At 40.7% G+C, this 18,924-nt stretch overlaps 1 protein-coding gene across 1 annotated transcript in view; it reads right to left on the bottom strand.

Annotated features, from left to right (window-relative positions):
* Positions 1-18,924, bottom strand: part of syne1b (spectrin repeat containing, nuclear envelope 1b) — a 79,455-nt gene that overhangs the window by 44,955 nt on the left and 15,576 nt on the right. The window contains exons 9-50 of the mRNA XM_083924088.1: positions 18,826-18,876; positions 18,259-18,366; positions 18,008-18,145; positions 17,375-17,539; positions 17,133-17,245; positions 16,767-16,935; positions 16,578-16,674; positions 16,450-16,470; positions 15,919-16,121; positions 15,665-15,829; positions 15,387-15,539; positions 15,139-15,282; positions 14,635-14,802; positions 14,284-14,442; positions 14,034-14,198; positions 13,740-13,874; positions 13,352-13,510; positions 12,839-13,047; positions 11,455-11,563; positions 11,148-11,312; positions 10,750-10,917; positions 10,452-10,628; positions 9,034-9,174; positions 8,758-8,918; positions 7,731-7,881; positions 6,965-7,192; positions 6,753-6,851; positions 6,387-6,574; positions 6,113-6,236; positions 5,697-5,863; positions 5,072-5,225; positions 4,305-4,930; positions 4,003-4,182; positions 3,425-3,575; positions 3,099-3,257; positions 2,319-2,501; positions 1,854-1,955; positions 1,484-1,687; positions 1,147-1,354; positions 724-836; positions 339-544; positions 106-255 (exon numbers count right to left, since the gene is read on the bottom strand). Coding sequence (XP_083780214.1) covers positions 106-255; positions 339-544; positions 724-836; positions 1,147-1,354; positions 1,484-1,687; positions 1,854-1,955; positions 2,319-2,501; positions 3,099-3,257; positions 3,425-3,575; positions 4,003-4,182; positions 4,305-4,930; positions 5,072-5,225; positions 5,697-5,863; positions 6,113-6,236; positions 6,387-6,574; positions 6,753-6,851; positions 6,965-7,192; positions 7,731-7,881; positions 8,758-8,918; positions 9,034-9,174; positions 10,452-10,628; positions 10,750-10,917; positions 11,148-11,312; positions 11,455-11,563; positions 12,839-13,047; positions 13,352-13,510; positions 13,740-13,874; positions 14,034-14,198; positions 14,284-14,442; positions 14,635-14,802; positions 15,139-15,282; positions 15,387-15,539; positions 15,665-15,829; positions 15,919-16,121; positions 16,450-16,470; positions 16,578-16,674; positions 16,767-16,935; positions 17,133-17,245; positions 17,375-17,539; positions 18,008-18,145; positions 18,259-18,366; positions 18,826-18,876 — 6,836 coding nt within the window. The remainder of the gene's footprint in view (positions 1-105; positions 256-338; positions 545-723; positions 837-1,146; positions 1,355-1,483; positions 1,688-1,853; positions 1,956-2,318; positions 2,502-3,098; positions 3,258-3,424; positions 3,576-4,002; positions 4,183-4,304; positions 4,931-5,071; positions 5,226-5,696; positions 5,864-6,112; positions 6,237-6,386; positions 6,575-6,752; positions 6,852-6,964; positions 7,193-7,730; positions 7,882-8,757; positions 8,919-9,033; positions 9,175-10,451; positions 10,629-10,749; positions 10,918-11,147; positions 11,313-11,454; positions 11,564-12,838; positions 13,048-13,351; positions 13,511-13,739; positions 13,875-14,033; positions 14,199-14,283; positions 14,443-14,634; positions 14,803-15,138; positions 15,283-15,386; positions 15,540-15,664; positions 15,830-15,918; positions 16,122-16,449; positions 16,471-16,577; positions 16,675-16,766; positions 16,936-17,132; positions 17,246-17,374; positions 17,540-18,007; positions 18,146-18,258; positions 18,367-18,825; positions 18,877-18,924) is intronic.

The following is an 18,924-nucleotide window of genomic DNA, read 5'->3' as shown; positions in this document are numbered from 1 at the left end:
ACAAAGAGAATTTTGATGTTTTATTGGGGCTGCTTTTGGGGACATTCAGAGACAATGAAAACACATTAAATGTCCTCTTTCACAGACTTAAAGCAGATTCAGTACCTTTCTTTGAGCACTTCCTGCTGATATTCCTCCACTTGCTCAAGCACAGCCTTTTCAGGACCACGCTGCTTTGCTTCAAGCAGGTCAGTGGTCATCCTCTTTTCCATGTGCTCCAACCACCACCTGAGCTTCTTAAGGCGACCCTCAAACCTACAAGTAATTTACAATACAATGTTTATAGATGGTTGGCCTAAGAAAGTGCTCAACAGAACTAGTTTCTGTGAGTCTCTTACCCCTTCATGAGTGATGCACTGTCTTCCAGGATCTGTTGGTTCTGTCTACACTGCTCCACAAAGCTGTCCCAGTCCTGCTGGATCGAGGAAAGGTGCTGCTGGACTTGCCCAGCGCTGGCTTTGGGAAGATGGAGTAGGAGCTTCTCTCCTTCCTCACAGACCTGAGTAAGACGTACCTCACCCTCCTCTACACGATCCATAGCGCCCTGACAGATAACATGCATCACTTTTAGCTTTGTGTTTGTGTCTCCTGGCACGTAGAATTATTTGAATAAGGGATTTTGGTTATGCTTTCATTTCACCGGTTGTAGATAAGAACACACTCCAAATTCCACTCTCATCACCATCAAAGACTAGATTTTTTTCAGTGGCGTATCAGATTTACCTTTAGTTTCTGTAGTTTGCGTTCCACAATTTGAGTGTCTCCAGATCTGTCAGAGCACTCTTTCACTATCTCCCTCTGTTCTGAAAGCCAACGATGGAACTCCTGAACTAGATCTGTAGAGGCAGGGCGAGAAAGAGAATTAGTATATGGTGTTAATTAAAACAGAATTATGTTTATCTTGCTGAAGCAGAAATTATTTTACACTCCATGGCCACTGTAAGAGGCTTGGCTTCTCATTAAAAATCAAGAAATGAATAGGATGCTACAGAAAGCACCTTGTCACAGAAACAGAAGGTAGTGCAACAGTCGTATGTATTGTGCTGTACTGTATATAGAACCTCTGTATTACAATAGTGTAGCATGTAGGCTACCGCATCAAGTGACCACTGAGTAACACTACACATTTTTATCTGGATTTCTTACCATTGAACTGCTGCTGAAGACCACTCTGCAGTGATGTCAGTGTCCTTGCAGAAAGCTGGTTAACAGACTCATAAGTCTTGATGAGGTCAGTGAGAGCTGAACCCAAACCAGCCAGCTCTTCAGAGGGATATTTTCTACACAGGGTGTTGAGGCTCTCTCTTGTGGAGTCAATACTCCCTTGCTGATTTTGCAGCTCTTTCTGAAGGTCCTTTTAAAACATGTTTAAAATGTAGATTAGTTTATTTGCTTCCTGACATTCTTATCTCTGTCCTCTATTATATAAGAAAAGGGGGGTTGCCTATCTGTAACAACAACGTCATTTTTATTTTGGCTGCACCTTCACTCTGTAGATGTCCTCAGGATCCGATCCAGTGGGAGAAGAAACAAGGGAATCCTCCATACTTTTTAGCCATGCAGACATTTGTGAGATGTAGTCTTCCAGTTGTTTCCTTTGGGAAGTGAAGTCCATGAGGTTTCCCCTGGCCTGCTCATGTAGCTTCCGAACAGTGCTGATCTTTTTACGAAGGTCATTCTCCAGCACCTGATGCAAGTACAATAAAAACGTGTGGGTGACAAACATGCATATGAAGAGGAGGACTTTCAGGACAGGGGTTAATATCTGTTGATAAGTATAAGATAGGTAATAAGATAAGATACAATATAAGAAGAAAAATAAAAAAAGATACAATTAGAATCATATTTAGTACCTGTAGCTTAGCAGGGGTCTCTTGACTTTGACTGCACTTCTTCAGCTCTGATAGTTTGCTCTGCAGGGTTTCAAGTTTCTGCTCCTTTTCTCCCATTTCTACCTGTGGATGTATGAAATAAGAAAAGCATAAGTTACACCCCTCTGAGCTGTTTTGCTCAGATTTCTTTGGTTATCTATGAGACGCTCCCTGTGGTTGTGGCTGTACAGTGTGTATATGTCTTTCAGAATTTTTGTCATTGACAGCAGGGAGCTATCAAATTAGAGTTATATCAGGCAGTTTGATTACACCAGCTGTGTTTGGTGTCTCTAACCAGACAGGGCCATGGTACCTATAATGTTTTTTATCATGTTTTTTTTTAGTTAACTAACATTTGCATTGTCCTTTGTGAAAAAACATGCTTATCGGGTATACCAAAATAGGTCAAACCAATTACCGGTTTCACTATGGTATCAGAAATCTTACCTGTAACATGGAGAGCCTTGCCGACATCTTCTGACTGTCATTGAGGTTGTTCAGACTCTCGTTTAGTTCAATCACACAGCTGCTTGTCCAGCTCTCAGTGTCCTCGCTGATGTTACGCAAATCCTCCCACAGTACCAAACTCTGGTTCAGGCGATCAATATTATCATCTATCTTCTCAGACACCTGAGAGGTGGATTCAGTTACAAACATTTAAGCCATTAACATTTACTCTCTGTAGTGTGGCACTGCCATTTAATGTTTTAGGTTAGGTTGGAGTGCTAATGCAACAGAATGTAGATGACAACACTTTATAGTGCAATCATGCTTTTCTTATTGATGTTTCTAAGCCTATTCATGTATATAAATCGCATTTGGCAATTAAGTTCATTCTGATTTTGTAAATTGTGAAAAAGTAACATCACATCTTATACTTTCTGGCTGATTATTGTGCCACAAACCTCAATGGGTAAAAAAAACATCTTGGTCTGTTGCACTTCCTCTGCCCTCGAAGGACAAAGCTATCTGTTATAAGTGTGGTATTTTGTGCTTGTAAGGTTACCCAATGACCTATTAAATCTGATGTAAGGAGAAGTAGCAAAAACTGTTGGTAACAGTGTTAAAAGAAAGTTGTTAAAGGATCAGGCTGGCTACTTTTCATCTTGTCATTAAATCCTGTTGATCCTATAAAACTATTTCTACTGTGTGCACAGCCCTCCATTATTGTCCAAAAACTATTAAAATCACATCAATGATACAAAGAATCAACAAATCATGACTTACATCCAGCCACTGATCTACAAGTGTCTCCATGTCCTTTTTCATCATTTGAGCGTTACACTCAGGGATCTTCTTCAGTTCAACGACCAATTGCTTTCCTTTACTGGAAAACTGGTCCAGTTCATGCTGCTTGCTAGCCATCTCTATCTTCACCGCCTCGTGCTATAAATGGAGTAAAGACAGCAAACCTCTTAAACTTTCTGATGACCAATCATAAAGACAACACCAAGAACTAAGATACCTGTTTTTGCTTTTACGGATTTGTGCAATGAACAGTTTTGATACAAGAAAGTGAGATTAGGTTAGAGATTAGATTAAATTAAGCTGACCTTGGTTAGTGACCTCCTCGTTTCCTCATGGTCCTTCAAAACAGAGCTTATCTCTACCAGAGGTTCGGTGCTTTCAATGATGGTGCTGATGGAGGTTTTCAGGATTTGGTATTCTCTCATAAGCTCAACAAGGACATTGCACTGCTCCTGTCTGTCAAAGAAGGGGGAGATATGTATTACCCATAGATTATGTAAACTGTACCTTTAAAAATGACATGCAATAAATATACAATAAACTGTATATCAGAAAATTGTTGACATTTTCACATCCCTGAAGTTATGTGATGTAGGGTGCAATGGACTTGAAACAATCGACCATAGAGGTCAGTGTAACAATGTTTTGCTGCCAAAAAAAATCCATAATCCTTTTATTAGTGTATGTGACAGCAGAGAGTTCAAATCTCAAAAAAAAAAAAATCTCTTTTGACTCATTAACATCTGCACCAGTGTTTTGGAGTGTTTCATCTCAGTATTGATTAGCTATTGATTTCAGTATTGCCTTTAGCTTTTATCTTGCTCTTTTTGATAACACAATATTTACTGACTCATGGAAACCCCTCTTCCCTTCCTTTCTATACCTCTCTGTGATGAGCTTCTTGGTGTCCTCCCATGTGGTCTCCAACAGACTGATTTCCCTCAGTACCTCCCCGGCCAACTCTGCATCTCTCTGGGCCAGCTGGCTGCCTTTGTCTCTCAGCCATTGCTCCTCATGCTGGTGTGACTGTAGCTCATCCTCCAGCTGATTAAAGAACCTTAGCCTGACAAACAAAGAGAAAATTTGTTGCTGCTGAATATGTTCTCATACCCACCCATTCAACTTTTGAATTAAAGTGTTACTTAGTATAAATATTGATCTGGTTATAGTGTTATAATGCTTTACCTCTGTTGTAGTGCATGCAGACTGGGCTCTTTGAAGCTCTGGTGGTCTGCTTTTTCTTCAATGTCCTCCACAGCTTTGAGCAGCTGTTCTTTACGCTGTCTAAATGAGGTCCACAGAGCCCCCAGGGCCTCTGCTTCACTCTGCTTGGTACCAAGCAAGTTCCTCACTGCATCCAGCTCGGCACTGAGGGAATCAGCTAGCATACGACATGACTTACGAGAACCCTCGTCAGCACCAATGTGGAGATGGCTTTTGCAGAGACTGCTGTCCAGGTTGACGGCTAGAGTTTCAAGTTGGGTTATGTCTGGGACAATAGTGGCCAGCTCCTGCTGCAGCTCCTCTACTCTTCCGCGGTCCCAGCTGCCAGCACTCTCCACAGTCTGCTTCAGACCCCGCAACACCCCTGCAGCCACATTGTGCGTCTGCAGAAAGGCCTCAAGTCTTTCAAGGCACTCTAACTGGAGCTCACCTAAGTGCTGGGCTTCCAGGTAGGGCTGTAGACAGCCATCTGCTCTGCTGCGGAGGAGCTGGGCATCACTAGGCTCACAGAACTTACAGAGCTTCTCGGTCTGTTGCTCCAAGCTCTGTCTTACACTGGACTGCTTCTGTAACGTCACCTGGGTCTCCTGTAAAGGGCAATTGATGGAGGATCAGTTGTTGCCCTAAAGCAAGATGCTAGTTGTTGGTCAAACAACTATAAGTGGCTCTGGAAGGAGTAGCATCTTGCATGTACAAATAAATGAATGATGCTTCTGTGTAGTTCTTACCTTTACTTGTGTGGTGGCAGACTGCAGGTTGCTGATGTTGATTTGAGAAGCTGAATGAAGATTTGAGAGCATGGTCTCACTCCACTGGGAGAATTTGAGCAGGGCCTGGTCAAACTGCTCCACCAACGAGAGGTGGCTCTGAAGCTCTTCCGTTCTGGATGACAAAATATCAGATATCAATATCAAATAAGTTAAGACAAGACCGGCTTTAACTAGCATTTGTATTGTTTACTTTTCAGTCAAGTAAATATTTCACATTGATATTTCAAAATGGTTACATAACGTTTGATTATATATCATAACTCTGTGGTGTATTATACACACAGAATATCTGTAGTGGCATGACATGTTCTCTATTGAATATGGTCAAAATCTAAAACGTAGACAAAACATTTCCAGACTCTAATTGGGCAGACATACATTTTAACCACTGATATCTTAGACAAACATCACATTAACTTTACTTGTACCTGGTGATATAGTTAAGCATGACATTGTATCATTTAAACACTTACTTACACCAAAACAAAACATACATCACAAAACAACCACTGCCGATGTATGTGTGACCTGTAAAAAAAAATACAATAAAGATAAAATATGATTTTGTCTTAGATAACCTTACCTTTGAGGGAGGATTTCATTTTGAACGTGCAATCTCCTCTGAAGGTTCTCCAGCTCGTCTTTCAGCTGCTTCACTCTTTCTTCTGGTGCAGTCGGACACAAAGATGTCCCCAATGTTACCAATTCATCATGAGCAGGCATGAGGGCCTGGACCTCAGAGTGCAAGTCCTGCAAGGGAAACATACTTTTCTTAAAAAAGAAAATAAATATGTATTTGTGTGATTATTATTCATTCATCATGCTGTGAGAGCGAAAGTCTGTTCACATTGTCATGTACCTGTACAGCATGGCGATAAAACTCTGATCCCAACCAAAAACCTTTTTTAACCATTTATTTATTTCTTTATTATTTTAGGGTCAAGGCTTGGTTTTAGATGTGTTTTTGTTTTTTTGAGAGAACTACACGAGTATGTGTACCTGCATATCTTGTAGCTCTGTGCGGAGCTTGGATTTATCAGCAGACAGATACAGACTCTCCGGTTTGGATGCAGATTCACTTCTCTCCAAGCAGGAAACAAAGTTTGAACGCTGTTTCTCATACCTGAAACACATCAATACAAACAATGGTGTCTCAGATTAAATGTTTAGTGTACACTGTTGTACTTTACCGCAAGTGGAGTGTTTCCATTACCATCAACACAGTTTATCAGTTGATCAAAATCCTACATTTATTCTCTTCAGTAGCTCTTACTTTTGCCAAAGAGAAAGCAGTTTTTCCAAAGTGCTTTGTTTGTCCTTTGCCTTCTGTACGTTTTGGTCATAGCTGTTGTTTAGCTCCTTGACAGTCCTCTCTGCTTGTTCTTTGTCACTGAGTCTTCGGGCACCAGATGACAGGGACAGCAAGGTTCCCTTCAGCTTTTCCTGATGCTGACAGACATCCTGAATACAAACACAAGACAGAATTTTCTGTGAGCTGGAAGATGGATGGCACTGTATTAAGCTTTGCAGTTAATTTTCCAATATTGTTGCTATGTACAGTTTTTTAAAATTACAAGATGGAAGTACAAAAAAACAAATGTTGCTAGTATTTTGCATAAAAGTAAAAACAACTAGACACCATGTGGGTTTGAAGAGCTTTGTAGGTCTCTGATGAGGAGGTGCAGGATTTGAGAGGATGCTCGAGTTTTGAGTGTAGTTCCGTTAGAGATGCTTGCACCTAGAAGAGAAACAAGATCAAAACTGTATGCCCATATCTTCCCTAAATGCTGTTATATATACTGCCATGATATAAAAAAAACAAAAAAACTAAGTATCAGAAAGCCTATTAACCTCATCTAGGCTCATTTTGAACTTCTGCTGGTGGGAGGAGCTTTCTTCCAACTGTCCATCAACCTGCTGCACGCTCTCCTTCAGCTCCTCCCAGTACCTGCCGATTTGGGTCAGCCGGGCCTTGACGCGAGCCGCCTCCCCTGAAGATACAAACTGGGCAAGTGCCTGGGAATCTGCCTCCAGCTGACACGGAACCTCAGCTCGCTCCTGAATCTCTGCACCAACAGCCTTGACATACAGGGATGGATGCAAAACAACAGCAAAAAAACAAGACTTTGTTTTTAAAAGGTCCAGTAAAGGTGAAACCCTCTGGAATTGTGTTTGACAATGGGGGACGGTGTTCAGTGTGGTAGAATTAACAGTAGGCTATTACTTCTATAACCAAAACAATAAAAAACATATTATGAGTGCATGTTTCACAGAATAGAGCAAATAATAATCAGAGCTTTCAAAAATGCCTGAGTGAATTACGACTCATCCTAAAAGCAAACGTGTGTCTAACTCTAAAATCTTGAGGTTGTCACCACTGAAACTGCTAAGTAAAACACAAACCACAGACTTCATGAACAGTTCCTCCTCTCTATTTGTGTTGAAGATATAGGCATAATGCAGGTGCCAAAAGCAGAGACAATGTGTCAGGGCAAAGAAGGCCTGTTGTGTTGATACCTTCTAACACCAATGGCTCTTTAATCAAGCCCGATTGGCTAAGATTACTGTGAGGGCAGGGTGTAAGAGTGTTGTAGGTTTATAATACACAATATTGTACCTTTATTGTGTTGATCTGTTGCTCAAGAGGCAAAGTAGAAGATTTCAGTACGTCTAGCTGCTTTTCCTTGTCTGATATCCACAAGGAAAAGGTTTCAAACTCAGCTCCAAACTGATCCCACTGAGTTTTCATTTCTTCCAGAGTCTTCACACTAGAACACAAGAGTATTAATTATAAATCTGTTGAGTAATAGTTGCAAATAAATCTTGGCAATCATTGTAGGGTAAGGTACAGAGCACAAGATAATTGGGTAAATGTCTCATTTGACTTTCAAATCAGCCTGTGTTGAAACTACCGCAGTAGCCTTGGGGTTATATACTTTCACCAACCAGTTAAGTCGCAGTTTACATCCATGTCAATCCAGACCCACTTCATATATGTAGTGAGACTTTGAGAGAATTAAATAAAAGAATATTAAGTGTATTTTTTGGCGAAACATGGATTCTTCACACACATCTTCAACCCTGTAGCACAGAAGATCTACAATAACTACAGTTCAAGATTAGTGTCACCAAATCAATATCCGACAAAATACCTCCACTTCTGTTCCTAATTTATGGCGTTGAATAATGGACAGAAACATTATGATGTCACAGTTGAGTGACCTTTTTGATATAAAACGTCATCACACTTCTCATTTATTATACATTTGTATTAAATGTCACTATAATGACTGTAGGAGTTATTAAGTTATTGAGGTCAGAGTGACCTTTGACAAAATCTAATCAGTTCAGGTTTGAGTCCAAGTGGATGTTTGTGCCAAATTCGAAGACATTCCCTCGAGGCCTTCCTAAGATATGTGTTTACAAGAGTAGGAGAGGCAGACAACCCAAAAAGATAACGCCTCTGGCCACATCTGTCACCAGCACGGAGGGATGAAAAACATTTGGATTGTGTTGTATTGCTTTTTGTGGCAAACCCCGCTCATCTGGTACAGTTTCATGTGAGGTTAAAACCAGAAAGACTTTTTGAAGACTACTAAAACATTATTTAGCAAAAGCACGAATAATTAAATCCATCATCTTACTCTTTTTTGAGCCCAGCCTCTACTTTGTCCACTTGTTCACTGAGAGAACGAGCTTGTTGTAAAAGAAGAGTCTTGTTGTTTGGACCAAGCTGGATTTCTTTTGCTCTCTTCAACAAAGTGTTCATATGTGAGGCCTCTGCTTCACACTGCTTCAACAACACCTGTTTACAAAACAAATAATATTTGTAATATTCTTCATTTAGCCAATATACTGATGTCAAGAGTACACCAAAGAAGATGTCCGCAGGAGTAAACACATATAAAAACTTTACTTACTCTGGCCTGGTCAAGTTCAACAGCCAGGCTCTCTGGACTGCTGAAGTTCAGGTCTCTCTCCATCGTTGAGCGTGCCTTATTGACAAACTCATGCACTGCTTCCTGCTGGCTGTCAAACTCCTGCCAGGCTGCCAGTGTGACCTGAGGATGACAATGCCCCAGTATTATTTATATTACATGAACAAAGCAACTTAATATAGTGCTTTATTTATAAAACACAACATAGCCAATTTAAAAGGGGTAGAAGGGACTAATAATCAAACCATGTTCGTCAAATGCAAATGTGGTTAGCAGCAAACTCGGCGAGATATCACAACCAAAAGAACACGATTGGTTAAGTACGCAGATGACACCACCATGTTTGGCTTTATAAGCAAAGGGGATGAGTCAGCACATTGACATTGCTAACAGTATATTCTGCAAGCACCTGCAGCACCTGTCCCAGTGGTGCTGCAGCAGTGGCCCTGCTGCAGTCAGATACATCAGATATATTGTTGTGCAACTTACTGAGAATATTTTACTTGGATCCATGATGCATTCTCGCTAACACAGAAAAGCCCAAGACATTTTCCATTTTAAGACTCTCACCTACATCCTGTCTACGTTCTATAAAAGCACCATCAAGAGTGCAATGACTGACTCACTGCATCACTATCCTCTAAAAGGAACTGCAAAGTCCTTCCAGCAGAAAACATCAATCAGACCTCTATACCCTACATTCATTTCTACAAATGCTCCATAAATAAAGCCAGCTGCATGAACAGGAATCTCTCTCCTCCTTCACATCCCCAGGCTCTTTCTGCCACCAAATGTTCAGCAAATTTGTCAGGGTTTACTTTACTTGACTTAATTCATGTATTTATAAAGGGACAACACACATTCATTAACATGAATATTAATCTATAGACCATGGGCAGGTTGATGTTATACATTAAAAGAAATAAACAAGCTATGAAAAATGGGAGGATGCAGCATGAATGAAAGGAAGCCTAGTAAAACCATTACAGAACATACACATAAAAGCACATATCAGAAGCACCACAGACAAGACTAAACATCAAAGATCTACAAAACTATAGCTAAAAATTCATACACTTAACTGAATACCATTAACCCTCAGAGGAAATAGACAGAGACCCAATATCGCACAGAAAAAGTCACATATTTAGTGAATAAGGCTATTCTTAATGTCGTCATTTAATAATTAAATTGATCACAAGATATGTGTCAGGATTCAGCTCATAGGCTGACAGTCATTAATCACATCGTAAATAATTCACAGTAATTAATAGGAGCAAACCTTCATGATATTTTGTTAAATAATTTGCAGAAAAAGACAATAATCATCCTTCATTCAGTTGTTGCAGGTTATTGTTCAGAGCATCAGCGCTTATCACTGCCTTGATAACATTGCTCACCTCAAGGCTTTGCTCCTGTGAATCCATATTCTGCTCCATTTTGCTGACTGTGTTCTCTAAACTCTGCAGGTCCTGCTGCAGAGTTTCTCCCAAACCCTCCTCAGCCTGGAGCTGCTGGCCTCTGGTGATCAGCTGCTGGACATCCTTTCTCTTCATCTTTAAGCGTTTTAACAGTTGCTATGGGAAGGAACACCCAAATGTTAATCTATGTATATTAATTAAGTTAACAAGTTAACCTATAAGTAAACTCTGCCTCAAAAGAATCAACATTTAAAAAAAAAAGTCAAATCATTTTTACCTGGTGAACGAGAAGTAGTTGTTGGGCTTCTCTTACAGTTGGACAGTCGAGTATTTTGGTGACCTCAGCCTGAGCCTCTTTCTGCCCCTGGACGAGATCATCCAAAGTAGTTTGTACCTCTTCCCTGAACTGCACACAGTCCCCCACAGCCAGCACCATCTTCTCCGCCTGGAAGATATAACAGAGAAAATATAATATGAGAATAAATGTATGTCTGGTTTAGCACAATCAAACATGTTTCTACCTTTAACTGTAATTGATAGGATAATGATAATAGTAATATTCTTGTATCTGTATGTATCTTGTATAATTTTAAAATTTTAATGCAGTATACTGTAGATTCACAGAAGGGACATGATGTCTAGCACCTTAATAAAAGGTCTGAACTCTTCACCTACCTCTAAGAGAGAAGCCAGAAGACCTTTAAAATCAGTAGAGAGCTTGCTCAGAGCACTCCCTTGCCTCTGGGCATCACTGTCAGCACAAATCTCAATAAGTACGCCCATACGAGCCTTCAGCCAGCCAAGATTCCCTTCCTGTAGCTCTGCATCATTCCTCAGCTCCTGCACACAACAAAATAGTGGGATACAGCCAATGCAGTCATAAGATTCATCTTCTCAGCAGTGACATTGACAAGAAAGTAGCACATCACGAGTTACACATCGCAGAAGAGGACAGTTGGGTTGTGGGTTGTACTGTACTCACCGTGATGGTAGCCTTCACCTGGCCAAATTTTCTAGGGTCATTGGCTCGGTTTCTCAGCAGCCTCAGTTGGCTTTCTTTAGATATAAGCCAGCAGGAGAGTTCAGCATACCTGTTTCACACCATGATGGGGAAAGTTCATCAGCATCACATTCAAAATGCGAATCAACTCATCTTTAACCTAAAGCCTGAGGCTGTAACAAAAAGGGCCTTTTATCTAGTATCTAGTCAATATCTAGTCATTTAACACATCAATTATTAATAAAAACTGTTGCTGACTGTTCAGACTCCTTTGTGCAGTATGAAGATAAAGATGGAGCAGAATAAAGAATCTTAAGCCTGTGAATGTTCTCATTTACCCAGGTCGTCGTTATCCCCAAAGTAATTTCAGTCAAAAGCAATAGGACTTGGTTATTTGTCTAGGAAGACGTTTCACCTCTCATTCAAGAGGCTTCATCAGTTCATGTACGCATCTGACCAGGCTGGGACTGGTCCAACTAACTGGTGTGGAGATCCAGGTATTTAACCTCTCACAAGGCCTTGAGATGTTAGGAGAGCTAACTCCTCAGGCCTGGACTCTGCTGTCCACTTACATCTCAAGAAAGCCCACTCCTTTGATGACAACAATGTCCAAATCCTGGTCAAAGAGGACAGATGGTTTGAAAGAGGAGTAAAAGAAGCCATCTATGTAAAAGTAGAGACACCACTTATCTCCAATTTACAATGCAGCCCTTCCCGGGAGATTGAACAACTGTTCACAAAGGGCCTCCTGTGACTCCAACAACTTGTCGTTAAGACTCAATAGAACACTAACGAAGTCGAAACCAACTTCCCACCAACAACTGTCTCTCAAACGACGCTCGTCGTCACTTGGAGCACAAAGGGTTCCAGTGACATCATCTGCCTTGTGAGAGGTTAAATACTCTCCACACACTAATTACTTGGACCAGTCCCAGCCTGGTCAGATGCGTACATGAACTGATGAATCCTCTTGGATGAGAGGTGGAACGTCTTCCTAGACAAATAACTAAATCCAGTTGCTTTTGACTGAAATTGCTTTGGGAATAAAGAATCTTCTTTCAGTAATACTTGGCAAACTATTTTGTGATCTATGAAAACCATATACATAGCAAATATTATCCTCACCTTAACTCTCTCACTCTCTCTCCTCATCCCAAGTGAATGAAATCATTTAAACATTATTACTTTGGGTATGTAATGAAACTGCCTGGTGAATGAACAACACATTATTCTATTGTTATGATGGTCAAAAGGTTAAATCCTATGCTGGACTACAACTCAATCCCTATTTGTATGTACGTTGTAACCACAGCATCCCTATGACAGCATTAAAAGAAGAATTCGGCAAAGTAAGTAGTTGTTGCACCTTGTGTTGTACTCCTTTAATTTATCTGGGTGCTGCATTAGCTTCTCATGGGTGTTCTCAATTTCCTCTCGGACTTCAGAGAAGTCCTTTCTTGCTGTGTCCAGGGTCTGGTGGGCAGGATCACCCTCAGGGAGCTTTAGACAAAGTTCCTCCATCAGCTGCAGTCTTTTCTCACAGATGGACTGGGGGCCCTTTTCTCTAAAGAAGGCCTAAAGTTAAACAAAAGCATGGTTATTTATTTGTGTTAAAAGTGAACACCATGAATACAGGATAACATTACTTGTGCAATCAAAAAGCAAGTGTGCTAGTGCTTTGGACACAGTAAAAAAATGTATCTGAAGGTGAGACAACAAAATGCTATTGAGGACGTAGGAAAGGGCCTCAGTTCTACTGGAACAAGTTAATCAAAATCTCCCCACGTGGCTACACAGCACTGAGTTTGCATTTGATTTTTTCACACTGAGTCTATCAATACATGAAACTCAGCAAGCCAGTTGGCCACTCTGTGCTCACCCTGTGCTCCTTGATGAGCCTCTCGCTCCCCATGCTAGCCAAGTGGCGGTTCTCCCTTGTCACCTCCGCCTGGCACTCCTGCAGCAACACCATCAGCTTGCTCCTCTCCACCTCAACTTTAAGATGCAGGAGGTGAAAGGGAGCATCTGTCTGAATGTCCTGTGAGATGAGAAATACAACAATTACAAGGCAAAATTAAGAGCAATCTGTGCCGTTAGAAGTGTGCACAGCAACTTTCTGGACAACATTTTAAGTGACATACAATATATAACATGATATGACAAATAAATGGAAAATCCCATTTGTTTCTAGTCTAACTGATGTTTGAAGCAAAAAAAAAAAAGATGGATCCTTGCTCTTGGAAAATGACACTGTTAAAGATACTTACCTTCCAGTGTTTGTGCAGCTTCCTGACTGTTTCCTGTAGCGACTGCTGCTCCTGCTCTGGCAAAATGTCTGTCAGCTCATCACAAGCCTTGAGGAATGTATTCAAGACCCGCTGATCCAGCTGTCCAAAAAACTCCTGCAAAAAAAATCAAGTCTTCATTATGTGTCACACTTCCAGGACAGGTTAGGTCTTATTAAGATCGACATAAGATACACTGAATACACAGCTACGTCCGTTAAGGTCAAGCGTTCATGCTTAAACTGTCCGACTCTTGCACAAGGCCCATTTTCTTACTGTGTGCTTCTTGAGCAGCTCCTCTGGGTTGCCTCTCTCTGTCAGACAGTTCTGTGCCATTTTAAGAACCTTTTCCAGTTCTATCCGTGACTCATCAAACCTCTTCATGAGGCTGCTGTTTGCCTCCACATGCTTTCGCCACTCTGTAGATTCCTTTATCATGCCCTTAACACACAAACCGGTATATTTAATTACTAAAAGTGTTCTAAGAGCTGAATAGAAATGAAATAGGCCGTGATGTTTACTGTACCTGTGAGGAGGACTGCAGGTCTGCTACTCTTTTCTGCAGAAGGCTCATGTCCATGTACTGGAGGGTGTTACTGCTGTTCATTATCTTCTGAATGGTCTGGTGGTTTCGCTCTATCGCTGTCAAACACTTTTTACAGCTATGTGTGAAGGTCACCAGCTCCTGCATTATTCAATGACAAGCAGAGTGTTGGTCATTTATTCATATTTTGAGGCTGTGCTTTTCAACAACACGGTGACAAATCAAAAATATTTGGTATTGGCTATTTTAAGCAATTTCTTTATCTGTGTATCTAAAAGTTTCATTCAATGAAATTGGTATGGTAAACTAAACTGAAACTCCTGAATTAGTTACCTGGCATTTCTGTTTAAAGTCTACAGGTCCTTCAGAGTCTGCAGTGCTGGTGATATGACTGGCCTTCTCCAGAGCCTGGTAGAAGCCTGTGATGTTCTTTTCCATTTCTTCCAGTGGAGGTAACAGAGACTGGGACTCCCTCAGCAGAGGCAGACTTCTCTCCCTTACCTGATTGGAGGAAAGCTCGATTAAAGTGAATCACAGGTGACTGAAATCAATCAATCAATTACAGCAAGCGCAATACATTTTTCCAGATACTTTAATGCTATGCCAGCAAATAAATTACACTCTGCATCCTTGGACATTCTGAATATTTTTACTGCAATAAACTATATCTTTTACAAATCCTTAAACCAATTGTGTGAATACAATTAGCCTTGAATGAAAAGTGGAGACCCTATACTATATGTTATCAGCCTTGAAAACCCCACACCAGTTTAACTATAATAAACACACACATATACACAAACATGCATTAAAAGACAAGGAAGAGGAGCTAGCTACCTTGCTCAGCTGTTCTTTGATTGAGGCCATCACAGCCATCATCTGTGAAACTTCCTCCTGTGGAGTGTCTTTGGTCAACAGCTGAGCGGTACGGCTCGCTGCCTTACAGGCGGCTTCCATTGCTGGCACTTTGTGCTTGATTTCCTACAGTAAGTTGGGATATACAGTATAATGATTTTTCACTGTAGAGAAGAGAGATAAAAAAATCAATCTGACCTTGGACACGGATGAGCGAACCAGCTGCTTACCTCAACATCTTGAACGAAGGCTCTGACATTCAGGAAAGATACTTGGACAGGAGCAGTCATCTTCTCATTGGTTGCATCCATGAACATTTTCAAGGTATTAATCCCATCTTGGTAGTCTTGTCTTAATTTATCTACTTCATCTGCTCTTGCATACTGCCAGTGACACAGAGACAATATATGGGTCAGTATATGGGTTATTTTTTCTTTTTATAAACCTAAGCTGAGGCGACAGAAGGTATCATTTAAATATTGTTTTATATTGTTCAAATGGCATTTACATGTTTGACTTTAACAAACAGCTCCCTCCATCTCCCGTTCAGAAGGAGAAGCTGTTGCTTCAGATCTCGTGAGACTGTGTCATCACAGGTCTCAATGAGAAAGTTCCCAGCATCGTTCATATCCATGTGCTGCTGCATCCAGTGAGAGAGGTTTCTAAAGAAGTCCTAAATTAAAGAAATACAAGGAAAATATAAGCTGTACAGTATTACAAACAACACTGGTTATCATTACTAGTATCTGTGATTGTACTTACACGTTTGGCATTCTCTGACTGATTGAGCATCTGCTCACCATCCTCTAACCAGGCCTGCAGAGATGCCACTGTGCTACTGTACTTCTCCCAGTTAGAGATCACCTCCTCCAGCATACTGCGAACACTCCGCACCTCCAAAGCAAGGTTCCTCCACTGAGCTGTGGCATCACTGAGGAATTTACTTACCCCTTCTGCTTCATCAACTGCAGGTAAAATATGTAATTAGTTCAGTTTAGTTAAAATCAGTATGGGTATATCAACTGTACAGATATAAAAAAAAAAAAAAGACAGCATTTGATCTGGTTTGGTTGATGCTACAGGCTGTTAGGTCAGAGAGATCTTGCTAAAAAAGCATTCCAACAAATGCAATTATTGTAACTTTTGCATGCATAATGCAATATTATGAAATTTCAGTTCTGGAGATTAAAAGCATGTTAGAACGGAAAAGTGCAGCCGCGCATTTACAGAAAGAAATGGCTCAGGTGACGGGAAAAGTTAAGGTTTTAAAGATCAGGCTGTATTTGGACTTACCTTTGTTACAGGTCTTAGACCCTGTAACATGAAATCAATAATAAGTCTGTTTACTATGAGCCCCAGGAAATGTATATGCACATATATACAAACAAACAAATAGGTAATTAAATAGAAAAAAGTCTTACTTGAACTGTCAGATTTTACATAAACCTCGGCAGCTTGCTTGAGGCCTGTGAAGATGATCTCATACTGCTCAAAGAACCTGTGGCCTTCTACAAACGTCTAGAATAGAAAGACAAACATGAAAATACAGAGTAAATAGTCTCATAGACAGTAACATTCAAATAATACAACTGCCAATAATTTGCACTTACAAGGTATGTTTGCAGCAGGAGTTCAACAGAGTCCCGTCTGCCATATTTAATGATCCAGGACTTGAGCTTTGACTCAGCCAACATCAGAAATGACATCAGCCGATACTTCATTTCCCAAAATTCCAGTTTAATCAAGTGAGCGTGTGAAGATGTAGATACAAAATTGAACCTGCAAATAAAACAGATGTTTAATTGTCATTTAATCTTTGCTTTGATTGAGACCAAACAGAAAATGTTCAACATAAAAACAGAACTGGTAAACATCAAGTTTATGTTTAATTAAATACAACGTTTTAGATTTTTTTTTTACATACAATTAACTCACAAGATAATATGTAACTATAACTATTCTGCTGAATGCCCTACCTTTCAGCCATATCTTGGAGCTGCTCAGGTGGGACAGGTACCCCATTCACTGATCTGTCCCTGTGGATCTGCTGGAAGGTTTGTCTGTGCGATTCCAAGTTTTTTAATACCTCCTGCAAAATGTTATCACATATAATCAAGTACAGGCTGGCTTTCCTGTGTACTGTATCTTTAAAAAGGATTACCAATAGCATGGTACAGCAGGTATCCAAACACACTGAAACTCAAAGGTCTGCTGTTACCTTGTGCTGCTCTAGTTTTCTGTGCAGAACATTGGCTGTCTCCTCATGAGCATGTTGGATGGGAATGTCCTCTCTCAGAGCCATCTCTGCCCTATGAAGCCAGGCTCCAATAACTCCCAGAGGACCAGGCAGGGACTTGTCCAGATGAATGTGCCAGTCCAGCAGCTGCAATTGACATCCATTAAAAACCCAACTCTACCAAAGCAAGATCCCAACATAGAGGAGGCTATGCTGATCAAAACATCTCCGCATGTTCACAAGCAATCAGGCTACAAAAGAGTTTTATACCAGTCTAGACGAGCTGTGGAGGAGCGGGCTGCCAAATAAACAAAACCTCCTCTGTTCCTGTCTCCTCCCCTCCGAACAAACTCTTATTCAAAGGCTTCAATCCCACTAAAATGTCACTGGCAGCGAGTGAAAAGAGCAACCCTGGGTTGTGCTTATTTCATTATGATACCTTCACTATGACAATGCAATTTTCAAGCAGAGAAAAGCAGAATGGACAATCTATTACTGTATGTATTCTCAGGTTCTGTTTGAATTTGGTAGGATTAATTATCATAATGAATTCTGCTCTCTTTGTGGCTTGATCATAAATTATTCATGCTGTGTAGAAGTATGCAGTACAATTACCCTGGCAGACACACGGTCCCATGCCTGTTTGACCAAAGCTTGGTCCACGGACAGCTTGCCATCTCTGTGGACTGGCTGCAGCAGCGGATCTGTCTGCTTTTTCTTAATTTCATACTGTACACGGAAGCTCTTAAATGCCTACAAGATAAAAGGATAAAATGAGAAGGACATTGAGTGAGAGTTGATAAAAGACTTTGTCAAAGCACAATCTTATGTAACAATGCACTTTTGTCTTTCCAGGCATGACTCACCTGATATTTGTCAGTGAGGTTTCCCTCTGCTCCCTGGGCCCGCAGCACATCTCTCTCCAGCTGATCTAAAAACACCTTCAGCTCTCTCAACAACTTCCGTTCCTCTCTCTGTCACAAACAGGGAACATGCAGCTTAGACTCACACCGGGAAACTGATTTTAATCCTTTTTTTTTTTTTTAAATAAGCATGCTAGTATGTTGAGAAACTCACACCAAACTGACATTCCAGAAACACCTCTATATTTCTCAAACCTCTACGTTTTAGCACAGATTAGTTTTATAAGTCATGGTAGAAGGAAAGGGGTATGGAGACAGTTTCTTCTTCAAACCTCTGATTTAGTTGGTTAATTTAGTGAAACATACCTCAAGCATTTGTTCTATATCGTGGGGACCAAACTATCCAGGAAAGCAGCAAGGCACACAAAAAGATGCAAACACACCACAAAATGCATTAGAATAGAATAGCAAGGAGAAAAAAAGCAGCAAAGTGGATGGGAAATGGGATGAAGGCGAGGTGGGAACGCACTCCAGACAGAGAGCATGCAGCACTATGACCTGAACTCTCACCTGAAGTACTGGCACTGACAGTGCAAAAGTTGGAATTGAGCCAAGAAGCAGCTTAATGTGCACAAAATAAACAAGTAAATGGAGATGGAAAACAAAATG

This window comes from Echiichthys vipera (genome assembly GCF_963691815.1).
Source record: "Echiichthys vipera genome assembly, chromosome: 12".
Lineage (NCBI taxonomy): Eukaryota > Metazoa > Chordata > Actinopteri > Perciformes > Trachinidae > Echiichthys > Echiichthys vipera.
The sequence above is the reverse complement of the archived record's forward strand: the minus strand, read 5'-3'. Positions and strand labels throughout refer to the sequence as shown.